Source organism: Bubalus kerabau, chromosome 3, assembly GCF_029407905.1.
Source record: "Bubalus kerabau isolate K-KA32 ecotype Philippines breed swamp buffalo chromosome 3, PCC_UOA_SB_1v2, whole genome shotgun sequence".
In the NCBI taxonomy this organism is placed as follows: domain Eukaryota; kingdom Metazoa; phylum Chordata; class Mammalia; order Artiodactyla; family Bovidae; genus Bubalus; species Bubalus kerabau.
In genome coordinates, this window is record NC_073626.1 from 169487775 (window position 1) to 169512956 (window position 25182).

Genomic DNA, 25182 nt, shown 5'->3' on the forward strand with positions numbered 1-25182 from the left:
CCACCTTTTCTGCTTTTATTCAGAGTAGTATTGTTATGTAAGCAGTGTCCATATTTCCGGATAATGTGACATCAGAGCTGGCCCCCGAATCCACAGAAGGCTTACTTTTGGAAAAGGGGTCCTATTTTATGAGTGATGCACACCTTCCGTCTTGCATACTTTAAGTTTCACAGATACAAAATGGATTTGTCTTTAAAATGTCTTACATTTCTGTGACTAAGTACTAGGTTTCTAAAATCTTCTAGAAACCATCCCAGAACCAAAGATGAAAAATAATAAAACATTTAAATTCCCTCTAGATTCACCATTGACAGTCGCTGTAGGTAGCCAATAGCAGCTTGTGAAAGTGGTACAAGGCACGTGGTGGTTCCACATGGATGAAAGCTAAAGCGTGGCTTCTCCAGGGAGGTTTTCACCCACCTGAAGCAGCACGTTCTGGAGAGATCAACCAGAATCCAGAAGTGCCTGGTTCAATTGTCAGTTAACAGGTAAAATCCTATTAAGTGCTTATTCACTGACTATCAAATGAAAAAGGGAGAGCTGAGTTTTGTATACAAGCTATGTTTTATTTAAAAAAAAAACAATATTTTAAAAGATATTATATTATAAAAAATTATAATATTATAAAAATATTATAAAAGTTATTTTCTGAAATACCTGGTCCTACACACAGGCAGACCAGGTATGCGGACTAAGGGACCCATTCCCCAACATGTCTCCACGTGTGGGTCTGAGGGTGGAATTTTCTACCATGTGTGACATTTGTGGGAGAGGTGTGTATATGTGTGTAAGTGTGTGTGCATTGATTCTTGAAAGACATGTCAGATTTTTTTAAATTAACTCATTAGCATGCCTTATACAGTATGAGATGAACTTGCATCACCTCTCAAAGGGAAAAACCACCCATTGATAGATCACTAAGCAAGCAGTGGCTGACCACAGCGGGTGGGGGGCAGAGAAGTGGACAGTCATGCCTGGTTTAGCACATCACAAACTCATACCTGTGTAAACTTTCACCAAACTAAGGCAAATGAGAAAAATAAGAACAGTATAGAGATTTTTATGAATAAAAATTGACTTGTTTTCATATTAAAGGAACGTCTTGTTCTCTGTGAGCATTTACTTGCTTCCTTTATAGTTTTTCAAATTCACTTATTTTGACAGAATGATGACAGTGGTAGAAGATAGACTGATGAGGGAGAGAGTGGATTTGTTTGTGGTTGTAGATGGTCATATGGGCTTCCCAGTGGTAAAGAATCTGCCTGCCAATGTAGGAGATGCAAGCAACATAGGTTCAATCCTTGGGTTGGGAAGATCCCCTGGAGTAGGAAATAGCAACCCTTCCCAGTATTCTTGCCTAGAAAATTGCATGGACAGAGGACCCTGATGGGCTACAGTCCATGGGTTCACAAAAAGTCAGACACAAGTGAACACATACACACAAGGTCATTACCCTTACATAGCAAATTACAAATAAGATAGTCCTCTGTTGGTGTCCACTTTAAAAATTATTTTATTGGCTCAGACGGTAAAAGCGTCTGCCCACAACTCAGGATCAAACCCAGGTTTGATCCCTGGGTCAGGAAGATCCCCTGAAGAATGAAATGGCAACCCACTCCAGTACTCTTGCCTTGAAAATCTCATGGATGGAGGAGCCTGGTAGACTACAGTCCATGGGGTCGCAAAGAGTCAGACACTACTGAGAGACTTCACTTTCACTTTCACTTTTCAAGTTCCAAAGCACTAGGAACTTTGAATTAGATGATCTGCAGGGATCTTCCAATTCCCAAACTGCATTAGCTTGGACTGAAGTGTGACAGAGGGAAGGAGAGGCAGCTGAGGGGGGATGGGGGAAGAAAGAAATTCTGTCTGACATGTGGAGGCAGAAAACTCTCTCACTGGAGCTCAGAGCTGATAAATTCCTTGGCTTCTTCTTTAATACTTTTAATGTAACTTTTAAAAAATTTTTTATTTTATTTTTTAACTTTACAATATTGTATTGGTTTTGCCATATATCAAAATGAATCTGCCACAGATATACATGTGTTCCCCATCCTGAATCCTCCTCCCTCCTCCCTCCCCATACCATCCCTCTGGGTCGTCCCAGTGCACCAGCCCCAAGAATCCAGTATTGTGCATCGAACCTGGACTGGTGAGTCATTTCATATATGATTTATATATGTTTCAATGCCATTCTCCCAAATCATCCCACCCTCTCCCTCTCCCACTGTTCTATACATCAGTGTCTCTTTTGCTGTCTCATATACAAGGTTATTGTTACCATCTTTCTAAATTCCATATATATGCATTAGTATACTGTATTGGTCTTTCTGGCTTACTTCACTCTGCATAATAGGCTCCAGTTTCATCCACCTCATAAGAACTGATTCAAATGTATTCTTTTTTTTTTTTTTTTTCGGGGGAGGGGAGCGCGGCGCAGGGGGGCCAGGCCCCGTACGTCGCCCAAATGTATTCTTTTTAATGGCTGAGTAATACTCCATTGTGTATATGTACCACAGCCTTCTTATCCATTCATCTGCTGATGGACATCTAGGTTGCTTCCATGTCCTGGCTATTATAAACAGTGCTACAATGAACATTGGGGTACAAGTGTCTCTTTCAATTCTGGTTTCCTCAGTGTGTATGCCCAGCAGTGGGATTGCTGGGTCATAAGGCAGTTCTATTTCCAGTTTTTAAAGGAATCTCCACACTGTTCTCCATAGTGGCTGTACTAGTTTGCATTCCCACCAACAGTGTAAGAGGGTTCCCTTTTCTCCACACCCTCTCCAGCATTTATTGCTTGTAGACTTTTGGATCGCAGCCATTCTGACTGGTGTAAAATGGTACCTCATAGTGGTTTTGATTTGCATTTCTCTGATAATGAGTGATGTTGAGCATCTTTTCTAACATCTTTTTCTAACATGGCTAGCATCATGTTAGCCATCTGTATGTCTTCTTTGGAGAAATGTCTGTTTAGTTCTTTGGCCCATTTTTTGATTGGGTCATTTATTTTTCTGGAGTTGAGCTGTAGGAGTTGCTTGTATATTCTCGAGATTAGTTGTTTGTCAGTTGCTTCATTTGCTATTATTTTCTCCCATTCTGAAGGCTGCCTTTTCACCTTGCTAATAGTTTCCTTTGTTGTGCAGAAGCTTTTAAGTTTAATTAGGTCCCATTTGTTTATTTTTGCTTTTATTTCCACTATTCTGGGAGGTAGGTCATAGAGGATCCTGCTGTGATGTATGTCGGAGAGTGTTTTGCCTATGTTCTCCTCTAGGAGTTTTATAGTTTCTGGTCTTACGTTAAGATCTTTAATCCATTTTGAGTTTATTTTTGTGTATGGTGTTAGAAAGTGTTCTAGTTTCATTCTTTTACAAGTGGTTGACCAGTTTTCCCAGCACCACTTGTTAAAGAGATTGTCTTTAATCCATTGTATATTCTTGCCTCCTTTGTCAAAGATAAGGTGTCCATATGTGCGTGGATTTATCTCTGGGCTTTCTATTTTGTTCCATTGATCTATATTTCTGTCTTTGTGCCAGTACCATACTGTCTTGATGACTGTGGCTTTGTAGTAGAGCCTGAAGTCAGGCAGGTTGATTCCTCCAGTTCCATTCTGCTTTCTCAAGATTGCTTTGGCTATTTGAGGTTTTTTGTATTTCCATATAAATTGTGAAATTATTTGTTCTAGCTCTGTGAAGAATACCGTTGGTAGCTTGATAGGGATTGCATTGAATCTATAAATTGCTTTGGGTAGTATACTCATTTTCACAATATTGATTCTTCCAATCCATGAACATGGTATATTTCTCCATCTATTAGTGTCCTCTTTGATTTCTTTCACCAGTGTTTTATAGTTTTCTATATATAGGTCTTTAGTTTCTTTAGGTAGATATATTCCTAAGTATTTTATTCTTTTCATTGCAATGGTGAATGGAATTGTTTCCTTAATTTCTCTATTTTCTCATTATTAGTGTATAGGAATGCAAGGGATTTCTATGTGTTGATTTTATATCCTGCAACTTTACTATAGTCATTGATTAGTTCTAGTAATTTTCTGGTGGAGTCTTTAGGGTTTTCTATGTAGAGGATCATGTCTACTTTTAATGTAACTTTTGTACTAACACAAAAATATAATCAAGGTCTTTCACACCAGCAATTAACAGGGTTTTTTCCTTAAATGGTCAAGAGGCAAAAATCAAGGATATTAGGTAGATACCTAGATGAAAGTGAAAGTGAAAGCCACTCAGTTGTGTCTGACTCTTTGCAACCCAATGAACTATGCAGTCCGTGGAATTCTCCAGGCCAGAATACTGGAGTGGGTAGCCTTCCCCTTCTCCAGGGGATCCTCCCAATCCAGGGATCAAATCCAGATCTCCCACATTGCAGGTGGGTTCTTTACCAGCTGAGTCACAAGGGAAGCCCAAGAAAACTGGAGTGGGTAGCCTATCCCTTCTCCAGTGGATCTTCCTGACCCAGGAATTGAACTGAGGTCTCCTGCATTGCAAGTGGATATTTTACCAACTATGCTATCCAGGAAGCCCACCCATATAACAAGACAGAAAACAAATCCCACAGAGATTTTAGTGATGAAACACAATTATTTACAGACACCAAGATCTGAAGTTCACATGATTTTCATGATAACAAACTATTGTTTTTCTTTTAATTTTCTTTCAAGTATGTGAAAATAGAAAAACCATTCTTAGCTCTCAGGCTGCACAGACACAGAAGGCAGACTAAATCTGACCTGTGGACTTCCCTGGGCCACCCCTCTGATTTCATGAATAGTTATATTATGCTTATGGCTGGGATCTGATTACAGCCTCACAGCGCAGTGACGGGATGAGCACAGGAGATATGTATTCTCTCTCCCCTGAAGTCTCAGTGGCCCCCTGTTGGTGCTGCTCAGTCGCTAAGTCATGCCAACCTCTTTTGCAACCCCATAGACTGTAGCCCACCACGGTCCTCTGTCCATGGGATTCCCCAGGCAAGTATACTAGAGTGGGTTGCCATTTCCTCCTCCAGGAGATCTTCCCAATCCAGGGAAGGAACCCACATCTCCTGCGTCACCTGCAGTTCAGGCAGATTTATTTTCACCACTGAGCTGTCAGGAAGCCCTAGTGGCCCACAGAGCCGATCAACACTAAAACAGGGCATAGGGTTGAGACTATGGCTTGAGTCAAACCACTTGGGTTGGATTCCCCAGCTCCACTCCTGACCACCTCTAGCCTCTTCATCATCTCCCAGCCACCTTATCTAGAAGAAGGGACTAATGATAGCACCTATCTCCTAGAGCTGTTATCAGATGTCCATCGGACCATGTACGAGGCAATGCACCCTGAGCAGGGCTCCCAAAATGTTACCTACCGGTATCATTAGAGTCCTGATTGAAGTTCATTTTCTCCACAGTATCCATTACATGGAATTCTGCAGAGTCTGTTCATCTTACATGAATGCCAAAGACCTCATAATTTTACTGAACTCAGAACCTTTTAGGGCAAGAAGAAAAACCTGCTGGTTAATGATCATAGGTATGTGAGAATGGAATATTTCAGTAAATAGTACAGCCATATCAGTAAACAAGGATGTCCCAGCCCTGAGGGAACTCAGGAAGGAAAGAATACCTGCCACCTAGCAGCCATCAGACTGCTGCTTCTGCTGCTGCTGTTAAGTTGCTTCAGTCGTGTCCAACTCTGTGCCACCCCAGAGACTGAAGCCCACCAGGCTCCCCCATCCCTGGGATTCTCCAGGCAAGAACACTGGAGTGGGTTGCCATTTCCTTCTCCAATGCGTGAAAGTGAAAAGTGAAAGTGAAGTCGCTCAGTCATGTCTGACTCTTTGCGACCACATGGACTGCAGCCTACCAGGCTCCTCCATCCATGGGATTTTCCAGGCAAGAATATGGGAGTGGGTTGCCATTTCCTTCTCCAGGGGATCTTCCCAATCCAGGGATTGAACCCGGATCTCCCTCATTGTAGGCAGACGCTTTACCGTCTGAGCCACCACGGAAGCCCGACGCAGATGGAGGGACCCTGGAAAGAGCAGCAGCTCATGCAGTCTGTCTGGCATGGCTGGCCCGCACTCTGTCAGCTCTTCTTTTCACACACAGAAACTTTGGCCTCAGGCTATTGGCTGGGCAGAGGGTCAATAATCATAATGCAAAATCAACAGAGCTGCTCAGTAGAGTGTTAACCAGCTTTGAATGCTGCCAACTTCCCCTTCTGCTAAACCAGGCTGGGTTGGGTGTGGGGGAGGGGCGCCCCGAGGGAGGGCTGGGCACTTCTGTTTCACAGGGATGCAGGGAAACTGGGCCTGGGCGTGCGATGGATGATGCTTCCAGCGTAGAAGGAGGAAACACCGAAGCTTCCTTTGGAAATTGTTTCCTGGTCTATTCAATGAAGAATGTTTAAAAGGTGTGCCCATAACTAGATCCTTCATTAGCTTGAAGAGTAGGAATTAAACAATTTTGTTACTGCCTGCCAGTGCTGAAGAGATGTAAATTTTGTGAGACACAGTTCCTATTTGCAAGCTGCTGCTGCTAAGTCGCTTCAGTCATGTCCGACTCTGTGCGACCCCATAGACGGCCGTCAACCAGGCCCCGCCGTCCCTGGGACTCTCCAGGCAAGAACACTGGAGTGGGTTGCCATTAGTCAATCTAATAAGCGCTCAACTCACAAGCATCTGAGTAGCAATATTAAGCTAATAAATGAATAATAACCTACATTCTTGATTGCTCTCTGTAACAGCTAAGGGTTTCCCTGGTGGCTTAGAGGGTAAAGAGTCTGCCTGCAAAGGTGAGGAAAATGTTTTCCTAGACACTCTTAGGGTCCCTAGCTGGGTCTGAAAATTAAATTGAGAAAAACAGATTAACAGGAGAGAGGCATACATGTATTTTTTAAAACTTTTTTTTTTTTTTAAACATGTGCCTGGGAATCTTTGCAAGAGAATCAAGACCCAAAGAAGTGACCAGAGGAGGAAGCATTTAGACCTTTTAGACAAAGAAGCAGTAAATTTGTGAAGAATTGATTAGACAAAGGGGTTTGGGCTCAAGGTAGTGAAGGGTGAAGGAGTAACTAGAAGATAGGACTAGATTAACGAGGTTTGTATACAGATTCCTCTAGTGCCCTCTCTGGGGTGATAAATTCTATCTTTATTAAATTATTAAATTTCTTTCCTGAATTTAAGAACAAAGGGAGGAGTTTTTTTCTGCACTTAGTGATTTTTAGTTGCCTTCAACTCAAAATAATTTGTATATCAAAGAGGCAGGTTTGGGGGTGACAGTTCTGATTTCCTTCACAGCCCTCTGCAGGTGTCCTATGCATTCCTCTAACAGGTAACCCCCTTGACCCCATTTTAGAGATGTGGAAACTGAGGCACCACAGCTCACCCAGAGTCACACGGGTGGCTGGGCAGAGCTGGGATTTAGACCTAAGAAGTCTGCCCCAAGGCAGTGCCTTAACTGTTCAGTCACAAACCCCTGAAACAGAAGTCAGACAGCAGGTGATACATGGTCACAGTGGAAGCTGAAACAGAAACAAAGTGTGAGAGCTGATTGTTCAGTGTGCCCAAAGTAGCTTCCTGCTTTTGTAACATATTTGATATGCCACCTTTCATTTATAAGCATCCAGTACCACTGGTGCATCTAACACCAGTTTATTTTATTAAACAAATAAAACAAGTTGTTTCTGTGCTCATGTACAAATCATATTTGGTGAATTAACTAATATATTCAATATACTCTAAGATGATTAACAACAAATCATACTTTTTGGTCTCTCTGACAATTGCTCAGGACAATTGATACTGGACAAACGACTTCAGGAGGAACTGCCTGGGAAGGCAAAGGTTTGTTTGGAAAAACATATCAGACATTAACATGAATGTCCCCCGATACAAGATAGTGGAACAAAAAAGGAGAGGGTAGCAGCCCCCAAAGACTGAGTCTGCTACGGAATGCAGGGCATTCTGTGTAAAGAGAGATCTTACTGTCTTCCTTTACATGTAATGTAACTTGGAAGGATTAAGTAATTTCCCCAAAGCTCCAGATCAGTTCAGTTCAGTTCGGTTGCTCAGTTGTGTCCAACTCTTTGTGACCCCTCGGACTGCAGCACGCCAGGCCTCCCTGCCCATCACCAACTCCCAGAGTTTACTCATACTCTTGTCCATTGAGTTGGTGATGCCATCCAACCATCTCATCCTCAGTCATCCCCTTCTTCTCTCGCCTTCAATTTTTCCCAACATCAGGATTTTTTTCCAATGAATCAGCTCTTCGCATCAGGTGGCCAAAGTATTGGAGCTTCAGCTTCAACATCAGTCCTTTCGATGAACATTCAGGACTGATTGCCTTTAGGATGGACTGGTTGGAGCTCCTTGCGGTCCAAGGGACTCTCAAGAGTCTTCTCCAACACCACAGTTCAAAAGCATAAATTCTTCAGTGCTCAGCTTTTTTATAGTCCAACTCTCACATCCACACATGACTACTGGAAAAACCATAGCCTTGATGGAACTTTGTTGGCAAAGTAATGTCTCTGCTTTTTAATATGCTATCTAGGTTGGTCATAACGTTCCTTCCAAGGAGTAAGCATCTTTTAATTTCATGGCTGAAGTCACCATCTGCAGTGATTTTGGAGCCAAAAAAATTATGTCTGCCACTGTTTCCACTCTTTCTCCATCTATTTGCCATGAAGTGATGGGCCTGGATGCCATGATCTTTGTTTTCTGAATGTTGAGCTTTAAGCCAACTTTTTCACTCCCCTGTTTCACTTTCATCAAGAGGCTCTTTAGTTCTTCACTTTCTGCCATAAGGGTGGTGTCATCTGCATATCTGAGGTTATTGATTTCTCCCAGCGATCTTGATTCCAGCTTGTGCTTCATTCAGCCCAGCATTTCTCATGATGTACTTTGCATATAAGTTAAATAAGCAGGGTGACAATATACACGCTTGATGTACTCCTTTTCCTATTTGGAACCAGTCTGTTGTTCCATGTCCAGTTCTAACTGTTGCTTCCTGACCTGCATACAGGTTTATCAAGAGGCAGGTCAGGTGGACTGGTATTCCCATCTCTTTCAGAATTGTCCACAGTTTATTGTGATCCACACAGCCAAAGGCTTTGGCATAGTCAGTAAAGCAGAAATAGATGTTTTTCTGGAACTCTTTTGCTTATTTGATGATCCAGCAGATGTTGACAATTTGATCCCTGGTTCCTCTGCCTTTTCTAAAACCAGCTTGAACATCTGGAAGTTCACGGTTCACGTACTGTTGAAGCCTGCATGGGAAAATTTTGAGCATGACTTTACTAGTGTGTGAGATGAGTGCAATTGTGCGGTAGTTTGAGCATTCTTTGACATTGCCTTTCTTTAGGACTGGAATAAAAACTGACCTTTTCCAGTCCTGTGGTTACTTGCTGAGTTTTCCAAATCTGCTGGCATATTGAGTGCAGCACTTTCACAGCATCATCTTTCAGGATTTGGAATAGCTCAACTGGAATTCTGTCACCTCCACTAACTTTGTTCATAGTAAGGCCCACTTGACTTCACATTCTAGGATGTCTGGCTCTAGGTGAGTAATCACACCATCATGATTATCTGTGTCATGAAGATCTATTTTGTACAGTTCTTCTGTGTATTCTTGCCATCTCTTCTTAATATCTTCTGCTTCTGTTAGGTCCCTACCATTTCTGTCCTTTATTGAGCCCATGTTCCCTTGGTATCTCTAATTTTCTTGAAGAGATCTCTAGTCTTTCCCATTCTATTGTTTTCCTCTATTTCTTTGCATTGATCACTGAGGAAGGCTTTCTTATCTCTCCTTGCTCTTCTTTGGACCTCTGCATTCAAATGGATATATCTTTCCTTTTCTCCTTTGCTTTTGGCTTCTCTTCTCTTCACAGCTATTTGTAAGGCCTCCTCAGACAGACATTTTGCTTTTTTGCATTTCTTTTTCCTGGGGATGGTCTTGCTCCCTTTCTCCTGTACAATATCACGAACCTCCATCTATAGTTCATCAGGTACTCTATCAAGCTCCAGATAGTAGCTGGCAAATCTGGAAATAGATCCCAAACATATTTGGCAGAAGGCCTATGACTTTTAGGCTTCGTGGGCTACAAGACTTAACTGTTTAAGGGTCTCACAAGTTTAACTGTTTAATATGCAACAGTGCTAAAATATCATGGAATCCTGGATTACTTCCTGATGTGCTTCGAAGAAAAGTCAGAAAATCACTATTAAGGGTTTTCTGCTCTTGATGAATGATTTCTTACTTCATTAAGGTACATGGAAACTAAGAGGTACTTTATTGTTGGAAGTGGAAAAATCATTAAAATGTTACTTAAGAAGTTTCCATAATTATGCTTTCTTAATAGTTCACAGCATTTGGCTATACTGGTTTTAAAATGATCTAGCATTTGAGTAGTAATTAGTGGGTTATATTATGTTAATATAATCATGGTGTTTCAACAGTGAGTCCAAAAACGTGGATCAAATGCAACAAAAATGAAAATATGGCCACTGTTATATTCTAGTCAACAGATCTGTCTGAATTATTGAATTATTAAAACACATTCACAGAGTTAAAAATTTATTTAAAACATAAAAAAAAATTATTTTGAGAAAAGCAGTACAATTAAGAGAAATGGGGCTCTGGAGTCTGGGGTTACTGTCACCACCATCCAAAGACAGTGGCATGCCTTATTTCACATGGCCCTGGGCTGGGCTCCCTGCTTCCAGAGAAGCAGCTGAGCATCAGCCAGATGGCTGCCCAGACGGTAATTTTGAGTTAACTCAATCAGCTGGAGCATCCACAGGTCAGCAACTTCACAGCCTCTGAAGTCCTAGTCAGTTCAGTTGTGTGGATATACAGCCAGGCCATGCCTTGCCAATTTCACTGAAAATTCAAGTTGGAAAAATTCTGGAGCAGTTCTGCTCACCTGGGCCCAGAAACACAGCCCCAGACCTGGTTCTGGAGTCCTGCCAACAGTGCTGAACGTCTACATGTGGGTGACACGGCGGATGAGCAGATGGCCCGGTAATTTCCCTTTCACTGACTCTCCTTCTAGCAGTCAGCCTCTAACCAGAACTCTCCATACCTTGTGTACAATAGACCGATGGGTGCCAGTGCCCGCCTCCCCTTTGACACTCCTAGGCTTTCCCAGCACACTGACATTCGCCTGCTCCATGGTGGAGGTGTATGATTGCCAAGAGTTAGCTGCTTCTGCCAGTTGTACTTATTATTATAACAAAGTCATCTAATTAAATATTAAATAACAAATTGGTTAAATACAAATACAGAAAAAGACATGTTTCTGTGAAAACTAGCTTGGAAGATTTGATAAGATTAAAACTGATAAGAAACTGCTGTTCAATTAAGTGTGGCTGAGACAACATTTAAAAAGTTAGAGGGAAACATGGATTCGTATCTAGAAGGACTCTATACCCAGATTGCATCACCAGCATCTTTAAGCAATTGGCCTGCTCCAAGAAAATCCAAATTAGAAATGTCAGTGGTTCTGAAGAGGAAAAGTTAAAATTTGACCTCCTTCTCCTTCTGTTTCTGTAACTGAGCTTGGCCCTTGCAAAGTCTAGATCACGTAGGTCAAGTAGTCTCAGAAAGTGGAGACTTGCAATACTAGGAACTGGAGTTTATCTCATTCACCCTTGTCCTGCTCTTTGCAATTGCCCAGTCCCTGCAAACTCTGCTTAATCATGCCCGTCCAGGTCAGACATCCCCTTCCCCATCTTGACTGCTGTTCTCATGAATGCAAAACCCCTTAATTTAAACCAGCCTATTAACAGTGAATGTTGCCCACTACAGTCTGTCTATAAAAACTCTGTAATCCCTTTGTTCAGGGCTCAGAGCTTGGAGTGTTAACTCCTCTGAGCCTGCTGAGAGGAGGAGTTAACATAATAAACCTTAGTTCTCCCACTCTCCAAGTGTGGTACTTGGTTTCTTGAGTACTGGTTTCTGCAACGGTACATTATGGGTGTGACTTAGCAAAAATGATGCTGTAGACCTCTAAACAGCAGCCCCATTCCCAAAGAAGGGACCTGGGCCCTATTTCACAAGACTGAAGAATTCGTGTGCACGTTTTAAGTTAAAATGCCTAAAGTGCTCATGTATCTTTTGTCTATCTGTTTTTGATTCCTCACTTTAACTTCTTAAGCTAACCAACCAGCTAGCTCCAAACCATCAAACTACTGTAGCCACGTGTTCCGGAAAACAAATTCACTCAGAAGTACAATGCAGATAGTGGAGTGCAGTTTATTACACTGGCGAGCCCAAAGCAGAGTCTCCTCTTAGCCAAGGACCCCGACCAGTTTTTGTGAAAACCTTATATACCCTAAGTGTATGTGCACAAACCTGCCTCCCCAAATTCCCTGAAACTAGTCTGAACAAAGGAAAAAGAAAGATACAATCAAAGTTAACCCATGATTCATACACCTTAAGCCTAGATAGTTAACAGTGGACAATTATCAGTAGGCCTGTGGTCATACCCCAATAAGCATCATAGAATGTATGATTCTATTCGGTCACACAGATAATTAGGGTGTTCTTTTAGGTGACAGAGAGTCTAGGTACGAGCCCTGGGTCTGGTTTTCCAGTTGGTGTGTCGTTTCCATAGATACTGGGCATAGAGCTTAAAGTCCACAGTCTGGCCCAAGATGGAGTCCTGCTTTCCAGATAGAACCTGTTCTCCTTCCTCCTTCAAAATAAGACTTCTACCTTCATGTGAAAACCATGAAACCAAATAAAAACAAAAGCTAAATATGTCACCCATGAAGGTTCAAGACCCAAACTCAGGACAATAATGTAAAAAGTCAGGGACCGTGATTTCGATGACATTGCACAGAGATCAGTGTCGCTGTGGGTGGCGATGGCAGGATCGTCCCCAGACAGCAGGGGATTCAAGGAAACAAACGAAGTCTGATACCAGAGTCCCACACCTGCTCTCTGGGTGCAGTCGTGTGGGCTCTAAAGCCACTTGGATCTCTGGCAGTCACTTGTTCAGACCTCATGTATTGATTATAGGTGAACTCATTGATTGAGACTAAAATCTCTGTTATGAAAAGATTTGTTAAAAATTAAATAGCTTTTCATTTTCTAACGGTCATCAAGAGCCTTGGAAAGCTGAAGATCTTGTTTAAGAGCTATTAAGAGTAACTTGAAGTCATTGCATCAGAGTCCTTTTCTTAGGTTTGAAAATGATGTTGTTACTGAATAAGAATGTACTCTGGTTTGGCGGAGATGCATGCATAAGTGTTAGGCGTGAAGTGTCATGGTGTCTACAGTCTACTTTTCAATGGACTGGTAAGGAAGTGTGTGCGCACGTGTGTGTGTGTGTGGAGAGAGAGAAATGGAGAAAAAGTGACAGCTGGAATGACTAGGCTAGTATGTTAACAGTTGGGAAACCTAGATGAAAAGATACATAGGTATTCATTATACTGGTTTTCAGTTCTTCTGAGGGTTTAAACATTTTTCCCCCTGAAATGTGTATATCCAAGCAACTAACAACTAATTAACCTTGTGTTAATTTTAACATGTGTTAAAATAGCCAAAGCTTCTAGTTTCATTCTCTCCCACTTCAAACAAAGTTGTTCAGAATTCATACATGTAGAATATATATATATGTGTATATATATATATGACTGAGCTTCCCTGGTGGCTCAGAGGTTAAAGCATCTGCCTGCAATGTGGGAGACCTGGGTTCAATCCCTGAGTCGGGAAGATCCCCTGGAGAAGGAAATGGTAACCCACTCCAGTATTCTTGCCTAGAGAATCCCACGGACGGAGGAGCCTGCATATATATATATATATATATATATATATATATATATATATACAGAAAACATCTTAATCATGGCAGCCCAGCAATAGCCATATATATCACATGCCTTGAAATTCCAGGACCAATCTGGATATAAACAAATCACCAGTGCTCCATTCACTCATTGATCCATTCAGTGAAGCCACAAGCATTTGTTCAGGACATATTACAGCCAGGGTTGACAGTGTGAACAAGACTGGACAATTCCTTCTCTTCTGAGGCTTGGGGGCATCAATAAAAATATACATTGCACATATAACTGCAAGTGGCCCGCTGGAGCATATAGGAAAGGGGACCTGACCTTGTTTTGGAGGAGTTCAGCAAACATTTATTTGTTCAAGCTAAGACTGAAAGATTCCCAATAATATATGACTGTAACTTACTCCAAGAAATAAAACTTAAGATGGCAATTCTTCATCTATGAAGAACTGATGCTTTTGAACTGTGGTGCTGGGAGAGACTCTTGAGAGTCCCATGAACAGCAAGGAGATTAAACCAGTCAATCCTAAAGGAAATCAACCCTAAATATTCACTGGAAGGACTGAAGCTCCAATACTTTGGCCACATGATGCAAAGAGCTGACTCTGAAAGACTGAGGGCATGAGGAGAAGGGGATGACAGAGGGTGAGATGGCTGGATGGCATCACTGACTCGATGGATATGAGTTTGAGCAAACTCTGGGAGTTGATGATGGACAGGGAAGCCTGGCGTGCTGCAGTCCATGAGGCTGCTAAGAGTTGGAAATGACTTAGCAACCAAACAACAGCATGCAGCTTTTTAGGAGTTAGAGGATGGCCAGTTTGCCTTCTCCTACCTGTGGTCCCGAGATGCTCCAAATCCAGGTCTGGTGTGAGGTCTGGGAGGCAGAAGAGTCAGAGACGCTCAGGATCTACATGAAACAGTGGCCACCACTGCTGTGTAAACTAGAGCACCAGGTCTGTGTGGGGTTGAGTTTCCCTGCTCCAGTATCTGGTTCCCTTGGGTGTAGGACTCAGACTTTCCTCTTCTGAGGCCCTACTGCCTCCTCCAGACACTGTGGAGGAACAGCTTGGTGGTCCCTCCATTCTTGGGGCCAACCATCAACGGGTCCCTACACTCCAGAAACAAAAGCCAGGAAAAATCTCACCTTCAGGCAGCTTTTGCTTTCAGCCCAGTGACGAAAGCCTCCCTAAAGCCTGGCTACTTTCTTGGGTTGAGAGGGAAAATGGCATCACAAACAAAAAGCGGATATGCAGACTAGGGTCCAAGTGTTCAGAAATCTTTAAAGAATTAGCTCTACCCTACGGACTGGGCTTGCAGATGTTGGGTTACTCTGGTAGTATCAGAGTCACCCCAGGGGCCTATTAGAGATTACTGCAACCAACACCAGGGTTATTGATTCTGTGAGTCTGGAGTGAGGCCAAGAATTTGCATTTCTGATAGGTTTCCAGATACTACTCTGAAAATCCACACTTTGAGAACAACTGCTTTAATAAATATTAGTATTGTTGTTCAGTCGGTAAGTCTTGTCCAACTCTTTATGACCCCAAGGACTGTAGCCCTCCAGCCTCCTCTGTCCATGGGATTTCCCAGGCAAGAATACTGGAATGAGTTGCCATATCCTTTTCCAGGGGATCTTCCTGACCCAGGGATTAAACCCCCATCTCCTGCATTGGCAGGCATAGTCTTTACCACTGAACCACTAGAGAAGTCCAGATATTAGTATACTAGTATACTAATTTAGTATACTAGATTTGGTATATATTTTAGTATACTTAAATATGTGATTGAAATGAACACTAAGGTTTAAAAATCCAGAAAAACAAGATTAAAATAATTACGCTAGATATGACCTAATGACCACTAGCATCTGGGAGGAAAAGTGGAAAAATTTAGTCTTCTTAAAGAATGCCAAATAGCTAACCCTTGGGGGAAATATAGACCTTCCTTTTCAATTACTTAATTTTCATTCATAGAAATTGTGATGGGTGAAAATGTGGTGAGAATCAATGATGAGTGTATGAAAATGACTACTATGGTCTCCCCTTTCTTAAATAACTACATAACTTACTGCCCTGGGATTAGAAAATAGATTCAATTTAAATTTTTTTGTTTGTGTACTTATATTTTTGTTTTTAAATTATTATTATTATTTTTTTGGCCATACCAGGCAGCACATATGATCTTAGTCCCCTGGCCAGAGATGGAACTCGTGCCCCCTGCAGTGGAAGCTCGGAGCCATAACCACTGGACCACCAGGGAATTCCCTGTGTATTTTTCTTTTGATTGCACAGAGTTCTCACTTTGGGACTATCTGAGGCAATTTCTTTTTATTTTTCCTACCAGCCAGCACATCTCCTAGGCTTGCTCTGCCTCTGTTATCAATTAATTTTTTTTTCCCTGGGGAAAATAAACTAATTTTCAGTTAATATTAACACACCCCCCAAAAAAAGATAAATATATAACCATAGAATGTGTGTCCAAAATGTTTAAATCCACTATTTAAAACTATTTCTCTCTCTCTTTCTCTGCTGGCAGAGAGGAATTTAAAAACTGGCCTTCATAAAATAAATAAATAAAAACTGACCTTCATAAAATAAATAAATAAAAACACCTTCGTTAGAGTTGGCATGCGCATAGGTGTGAAAGCTAGGGTTGCAAGTGGATCTAAGTGACCATTTAGATGTGTGAGTTCGCAGGGTCGCAGCTCAATTTTTGGTTTTGTTTTTTAATAAGAAAGAGCATTTTGATATCAGCACCAGTGAATTAGTTTGTTCTTGAAAATACATGATGGATACTGATCATCCTTTTTCAGTCTTAAACATTATTTCAGGGAAAGAAAACTATAGAACTATCTACAGACAATATCACCAGTTAGTATATACAAATTCAGCTATGTTCATTTTGTTGAACCAAGAAATCTGCAAATATTAGACCACTTTCTCCCTATAACAATGGCAATTTCATATGATTCAACTATATATTGTTCTGAAAAAAAAAAAAAAAAACAAAAAAAAAGGAGAGCTGACATGGTGTTTTCCAAGAACAAATCACTTGAAATTCCTAAATATAATAAAAATGATGTACAGTTAGCTGATGGTTCTATATACTTCTCACTTTTCTACTCTGTCTCTATTGATAAATTGCTACGGTATCACAGGACTCCTGCTAAATGGTGTTTGATGCTCAGAGAACAGAAAAATATGTTTGCTTTGTTCTGTCAGTTGGAATTTATTAAGCCGTTTTTAAACAAAACCCTTTTTCTTTCTCTCTTCCTAGGGCTGTATCTGTAAAGACAAAGGCCAGTGCTTCTGTGATGGGGCCAAAGGGGAGAAGGTAAAAACAAAACCTTCATTCTGGTTCTTTTCTCCATAGAGTTCATTAACGATTCACACTCGTTCTTCATTGGTAGCAGACAGATCAACAGTACCATATTCCATTCCCCAAATCCAATTTTTTTGTCTTACTGAATTTGTTACAATATTGCTTCTGTTTTATATTTGGGGTTTTTGGCCAGGAGGCATGTGGGGTCTTAGCTCCCTGACCAGGGACTGAACCTTGCACTCCTTGCATTGGAAGGTGAAGTGTTAACCACTGGTGTTAACAGTCAGGAAAGTCCTTCCCCCAAAACAATTTTAAAGTAATTGTATATAAATATTAATCTGGAGTGGTGGAAAAGCCTTGGAGGGGAGCTTCAGATAACTGGTATAAATGCGGGCAATTACTGTAATTCTCTCGATCTGGAAACAAAAAATATTAAGGTAAAGAAAAAGAACGTTTTTGAGAATGATCCGTATGTATCCCCTGTTTACATTGTTGCTGAAGGCCAGAGAATTGAAAACAGCGTGATCCGCTCACTCGGACACAAACGGAACCCGCAGATTTTGTCCTGCAGCATTGGTGTCAGGGCGCCCTCTGGTGGAAGAATCTTGCACAAGCACTTTCTCCAGGCAAAAATTCAGCTAGACAAAGTAGCTCCATTGCAGAATTGGAGTAAAAAATGAGTGCCGTGAAATCTCATTAATTCGCTCCATTAACTTTCAATTTGTGATAATTAAGACGGAGCCAGAACTAAAATTTTTCCTTTGTTTACAAAACCCTTTTCTCAGATACGCTAATGAATTGCTTAACAATATTGAAAGATTACTACTTAAAAATATTTTTAAAAGAATGCATTTTAAGCACTTTAGACAAAATAATTTGCACGTTAATTACAATAAAAATTACCATATTTAAAGTATTCTATGATTCATGTGTAGTTTGATTTAGGGTTTTTCCTGAAGCTGTGAAAGTGGTATGTTCAGATCCGTGTTGAAAAGCTATGACTCATTCTCTCATTCAAGAAGCATTTATTGAATCCCTCCTCTGGGTGAGATGCTGTTCAAAGTGTGAAGGTAACAGTCTTGAGAGGGGCCTAGCAAATTCTTTTGCTTCTCTTTTTATTGAGTGTGTGTGTGCACACATCATGTGAAATAGCTGACTTGCTCTGTTTTAAAAATCTAAGTTTCCATTTGTCTACTAGATTATCTGAATCAAACCAGTGGCCTTAACTGTTAAACAGTAATCCCAGGATCTATATTCATGGGAAGGTTATTTGTTGGCAGAACCATGTCCCTTACTGGGCCTAAAATTACTCCCTGATCCCTAAGGGCTTTCCCATATTATCATCTCTTAACTATGTAGCTCACATTTTTGGTTTTGCCACTCTTGATATCTCTCCTGCATCTCCTCCACAAATAGCAGATTGAATTACTAATTCCTGTGTAATCAAGAAAGGACTGAAACTCATAGCCTGTGTGTTGTTCTTTCGAGCTACATAGCAATCATGCACACTCCCAAGACATTCCTGAACCTGATTGTCACTCTCTCTCCATCCCCCAAAAAACACCCTTCACCAACCTCCATCTTTCTAACTGGGCTTTCCCTCTCGGTTCTTGATTCCCTGAATCTCTGCTCTGTGTAGCTCTGCCATTTGGGTAAAAGTCGAGTTTCCAGAAGACCAAAGACAAATGCTTTCAAGCCTACAGACGAATACTAACAAAAACAATAGAAACATTCCAGTGTCTATTACACTTAGCATTGAGTGTTATTTTTTTTAATCCAAGAAAAAAATGTGCAAAATGTTATCATTATATCATAAAGAAAAGAAAATGATGGTTATGTTTACTCCTGGGCATTGATATTCTGTGTGTGTATTGTCTTGTTTTGGTCTTAACAGGGGGAGAAAGGCTTCCCAGGACCCCCTGGGCCTCCCGGCCAGAAGGGATACCCAGGTCCCGAAGGCCTGCCTGGACCACAGGGACCCAAGGTATGTTAGCCTATGAGTTTGGAAAACCCCCAGTCCACTTAAGCTTCTTTATGACGATGGATGCCATGGTAAATTCCTGCTCCAGTCTTAGCTGGGCCCTCAGAACTGCTGCTTATTTCAAGCTATCTATTTTACAAATGAAAGTGTATATATATCAATGTATTTACACTAAGATGTGTAAATTAGCTATATAGCAGCAAGGAAGCTGCTTTATAGCACAGGCAGCTCAGCTCAGCACTCTGATGATCTAGAGGGATGGGATCGGGGTGGTGGTGGGCGGGAGGTCCAAGAAGGACGGGCTGTGTGTATACACATAGGTAATTCACGTGACTCTACAGTAGAAACTAACATGATAATTGTACAGCAATTCTATTGGTTTCAGTCACCAGGTTGTGTCCAACTCTTTGCGACCCCGTGGACTGCAGCGCACCAGGCCTCCCTGTCCTTCACTGTCTCCTGGAGTTTCCTCAAGTTCATGTCCATTGAGTCAGTGATGCCATCCAACCATCTTGTCCCCTGTCATCCCCTTCTCCTCCCACCTTCAATCTTGCCCAGCATCAGGGTCTTTTCCAGTGAGTTGGTTCTTCACATCATGTGGCCAAAGAGTTGGAGCTTCAGCTTTAGTATCAGTCCTTCCAATAACTATTCAGGACTGATTTCCTTTCGGATGGACTGGTTTGATCTCCTTGCAATCCAAGGGACTCTCAAGAATCTTCTCCAACACCACAATTTGAAGTAATTATACTCCAATTTAAAAAAAAGAAAATACTATCAGTATCTTTCAATTCTCAGCTCTACGTCCTCCTACTTCCTGATTTAAGGGTCTCCCCACCTGCATCGCAAATAGATGAGGAAACAGTGGAAACAGTGGAAATAAAGTCAGACTTTATTTTAGGGGGCTCCAAAATCACTACAGATGGTGATTGCAGCCATGAAATTAAAAGATGCTTACTCCTTGGAAGGAAAGTTATGACCAACCTAGATAGCATATTCAAAAGCAGAGACATTACTTTGCCAACAAAGGTCCATCTAGTCGAGGCTATGGTTTTTCCAGTGGTCATGTATGGATGTGAGAGTTGGACTGTGAAGAAAGCTGAGCGCCGAAGAATTGATGCTTTTGAACTGTGGTGTTGGAGAAGACTCTTGAGAGTCCCTTGGACTGCAAGGAGGTCCAACCAGTCCATTCTAAAGGAGATCAGTCCTGGGTGTTCATTGGAAGGACTGATACTAAAGCTGAAATTCCAATACTTTGTCCACCTCATGCGAAGAGTTGACTCATTGGAAAAGACTCTGATGCTGGGAGGGATTGGGGGCAGGAGGAGAAGGGGACGACAGAGGATGAGATGGCTAGATGGCATCCAACTCGATGGACGTGAGCTTGAGTGAACTCCGGGAGTTGGTGATGGACAGGGAGGCCTGGCGTGCTGCGATTCATGGGGTCGCAAAGAGTCGGACACGACTGAGCAACTGAACTGAACTGAACTGAACATCTGCATTGAAGAGATGACTCATTTGAAAAGACCCTGATGCTGGGAAAGACTGAAGGCAGGAGGAGAAAGGGACGACAGAGGATAAGATGGTTGGATGCTATCACCGACTCAGTGGACATGAGTTTGGGTAAAGTCCAGGAGTTGGTGATGGACGGGGAGGCCTGGCGTGCTGCAGTCCATGGGGTCACAAAGACTCAAACACGATTGAGCGACCAAACTGAACTGAACACCTGCATTGGCCACTGGTGAGGTTTTTTTTGCCTCCATTCAAGCCCTGTCCTCTATCTGTATCCTGGTCACTGGGATTTCCACTAGAATCACATTCTGATGGTGTGTCCTCTTTCTCAGCTATGTCAACTTGGTTATTGGTTTTTCTCTTTCCATCTTTATGCAAAACCCATACCAGCGTATATCTTCCTCTGGATCTTTTCAACACTATAATCCAAGGACTGCCATCCTTTCTGTCTTTCCTATCTGTCAGACTTCTTTAAAAAAAAAAAAAAAAAAAGAACCAACCACATGGGCTGTGGTTCATCTCCTAGTCACTCCTCAGCCAGCAACAATTTGCCTTCTGCTCCCTCCCTGAAAACCCATGATCTCCACTTTGCGCTCTACCCCCAAAAGGTCTGGAGAATACTCTGTGTCTTTGTCTGGCCTGGACCCCTCTGTTTTGTTTCCAGCTGTGAGGCTCCCTCTTTTCTCCTTGAAACACAGGCCTGTTTCTGGAACCCTCCTTTCTCTTCTCTCCCCTCCCCAATGCTTTCCTTCTTTCCCGGGTTCCTGTTTCTCAGCTGGGTTCTTCAGTGTCTGGCCTCCTAAGGTTCTTACCAGAGCCCACCGCCCTTCACACTCATCACACATTTTTATCCTAAAGTCTGTGATACAACAAAGGGCTTTGTTTAAATAAATGCCCTAGAGGATTTGCTAAATAACTGCATAACCACTAGATTTGCTGATGGCTCTTTTCTGCTGTGGAATTAAGCCTGGACTCAAGCCTGGACTCTCACGCACCCTCTGGGTCACTCCCCTGCCTGCTGGCTTCCCCGGAAGCTATGAACTAACTAATAAGTTGTGGAGGGTGATTATAATTTTTAAATTATAATTTTAAATCTTTTTAAATTTCCTAAGGAATGTTACAGAATATTTAGGTAACATTTTATGTGAATTTGTTGCAGGAAGGGGCACCCCTTCCAAGGCTCTTGTCTAACACTGGGAAATAAATTATGCGAGGAAACACACGAGCTGACAAAACAAGAGACTTTACTGGGAAGAGGCACCTGGGTAGATAGCAGCCGAGTAAGGGAACCCAAGAGAACTGCTCTGCTGTGTGGCTTGCAGTCTCAGGTTTTATTGATGGGGTTAGTTTCCGGGTTGTCTCTGGCCAATTATTCTGATTCAGGGTCCTTCCTGGTGGCACATGCATCGCTCAGTCAAGATGGATTCCAGCGAGGAGGATTCTGGGATACATGGTGTCTCCTTTTGAGCTTTCCCAAGCCTTCCGGTTGGTGGTAGCTTATTAGTTCCGTGTTCCTTACCAGTCCCTCCTGTCCTAAGATAACACACAGATGGTTACCACGGTGCCTGACTAGTGTGGGCAGTTTCAGTCAGTGTGTTTCCCCTATTCTGAGTCAGGCACTGGGGCATTGGGACTTTTCTTCTTGACTGGATTTCTTTACTCCTCACATTGATCTCATTGGTCATGAGGATGGTGACATATTATTATCTTCATCATAGAGATGAGGAAACTGACACTCAGAGGATGAAGCAATTTGTCCTGGGTTACACAGCTAATAGGTGGTAAAATCAGAGTTCAAATCCAGGATTATATGATGCCAGAATCAAATTCCTACAGTCAAAGAAATTAAACCCATTCCTACAGCTGCAAGACTTGCTGTTTTCCAGGGATTCTACTTTACTGTGTTCATGTATGCGTTCTGTTTCTTCATTCCTGCTTTCTCTAATCCTAATATGAAAAAAAGTCATTTCGATTCTGGATATTTAGTGTCTGGTTTCAGACATGTTTAGTGTCTGAACATTCTGCTACATTCCTTCAGGGCGTGGTCTCAGATTTCCCTCCATTTCCCTGGAGGGGAATTTGTCACTTCAGCACTGGACTTAAGATCAGCCTAATGCTAACTCACTCCTATTCTGTTTTCTGTACTCCGTTCTGCTGGTTTCCTTAGCTTTTCTCTAGAGAAGTCAGTAATGGATTAAAATTATAGTTGTGAACACACGGTGCTTTGTGTGGGTTACATGATGTGTAGGTATTCCATAACATTCATCCAGAAAACTGATATAGTAAACTATAGCTTAGAGAGGCTGTATTGTGTTCTGTGATGTGCTCAGTCATGTCTGACTCCTTCTGACCCCGTGAATTGTAGCCCACTAGGCTCCTCTGTCCACGGGATTTTCCTGGCAAGAATACTGGAGTGCGTTGCCATTTCCTTACAGGGGATCTTCCCAACCCAGGGATTGAACCCACATCTCTTGAGTCTCTTGCATTGGCAGGCAGATTCCTTACCACTGCACCACCTGGGAAGCCCATAGCTTAAAGATATAGCCACAAATGATAATTGAACCAAAGGTAGGCAATCAGAGAATATTAAAACCTGATTAAAAGGTGTTGCAGGTTTATAAAGGTCTTCATTCTGAATATTTTCTATATGAGACAGTTTATAATGGCGAACTGAAACCTGCAAGTCACACTTCTGGCATCTGCAGATTACAGACAGCCCCCGGCAGAGGAGGGGGTCATGGTCACGCACCTAGGAATTCCGCTTCAGACAAGAAAAACTGACTTTGGCCTTGACGGTCCTGTCTCAGAAGTCTCTGTAACAACCCTGTCCTCAAATAATCAGAAATACCAAAACATACTGAAACTCTCAGGAATGAAGAAAAACTTTTGGATGAAAATGGAACTTTCACACCAAGTGGTTTCGTTAAAACAGTTTTGTTTGGGGCTATTCTCCAAGAAACAGGACCTCCATGTGTACTCATTTTGTGTTCCAAGCAAGTTTATCTCTGGTTCAGGCAGTTCTCGGTTTGCTATTTATTTATTTGTGCCTGCCAGACACATTTTGTTAATAAAGTAGTTCTCATGCACAGAAATATTGCCTGCCATTCTCGTCCACCGTTGTAATTGTGTCATTCATCCTTATCAGCCCATGGCAGCTGTCTGGCTAATGTGGGGCTTTTCCCGCAGCCCTTCTCAGACACTAATGTGAGCAAGAATCACCATCAAATCTTGTTGAAATGCAAATTCTGAATCAATAGGTCTGGGAGGTGGGGGAGACCCAGGATGGCACATTTCTAACAAGCTCCCAGATGATGCTACTGTTGGACCCCCCACCTTGAGTAGCAGGGGTATGAATGGATTTCTGTTTGTCCTTTCGGATACATAACTATAGCGCCAATGAAACAAGCAAGCAATTGAACCGTGTTAACAATGAAATAATCGCAAGAGCAAAACTGTGTGGCGTGTGAATAAAACCAGGACCTTTCATGTACGGGCTTATTAGTGCCAAGTAATTGTCACAGTGCTTACCTTGTTTTTTTGCATTTGGATCTAGGGCTCTCCAGGATCTCCAGGACTGACTGGTGCCAAAGGCGTGAGGGTTAGTAGTCTAACCAGTTTATCCCGCTTGTTTGATGAAAAATCTTGTTTTAAAAAGTAAAAGAACCCTGGCACTGTAAAAGTTATACAGATGTCACAAAGGAGTAAGTTGTGTGTGAGCCAATTCTGTAGATTGACGTTCAAGGGCAGGTAAAAGCAGTCTATAATGGTAGAAATCTACATAGTGGTTACTCACTTGGGGGTAGGTGTTAATCGACTGGAAAGTTGCATGAGGGTACCGTATGGGGTGGTGGAGAGGTTCTGTGTCTGGTTGGGTGGGAATCACCAAAATGTGCATATGTACACAGGTAAATATTCCTCAATCTGTTTGTGGAAGATTGGAGCACTTTATGCAAATTATGCCTTAAAAAATCTATCCCTCCCGCCCCAAAAGCCAAAAATGATCTTAATCATGTCTATTTAAAAGTTATATAAATGTAAGATTTACAAAGTTTGTCCAGCTTTTTTGTGTGTTCCAAATCGCTTTTAGCTGTTCCCAATTATAGTTACAGAATGGGGTTATTGGAATGATAAATCATGTTTTATTTACAGGTTGAACATTTTTAGTTTTTTTCTTGCCATCTTTCTTCTTTTCTATGTCTTTAGGGAATAACTGGATTACCAGGATTTTCAGGTCCTCCTGGACTTCCAGTAAGTAGTGAGAATATGTGTAAATGGAATAATAAGCAAGCTCATTTTAATAAAGATGTTAAAGCACTAACACAAGAAAATGAGTATAATGTTTTGGCTACATGATGAAAATGTCAGAATTACAGTGTATTAAGAGTGTGGATTTATAGGATATCAAGTCAAATTGCATTTCCTGAAATGTAAGCATAATAGAATGGAATAGATTGGGGTGGGATGGGATGGGATGAGACAGAATAGAATAGAATAGGATAAATCTACTTAATAGCACGAGATAAAAATAATCAGATAATTACCACTGTGCACACTTCCCTCTTCTCCTTTTCCCCA

General features: G+C 41.8%; 1 protein-coding gene across 1 annotated transcript in view; it reads left to right on the forward strand.

The window, feature by feature from the left end:
- Positions 1-25182, forward strand: part of COL4A3 (collagen type IV alpha 3 chain) — a 158411-nt gene that overhangs the window by 64101 nt on the left and 69128 nt on the right. The window contains exons 2-5 of the mRNA XM_055573649.1: positions 17073-17129; positions 19012-19101; positions 24161-24205; positions 24811-24855. Coding sequence (XP_055429624.1) covers positions 17073-17129; positions 19012-19101; positions 24161-24205; positions 24811-24855 — 237 coding nt within the window. The remainder of the gene's footprint in view (positions 1-17072; positions 17130-19011; positions 19102-24160; positions 24206-24810; positions 24856-25182) is intronic.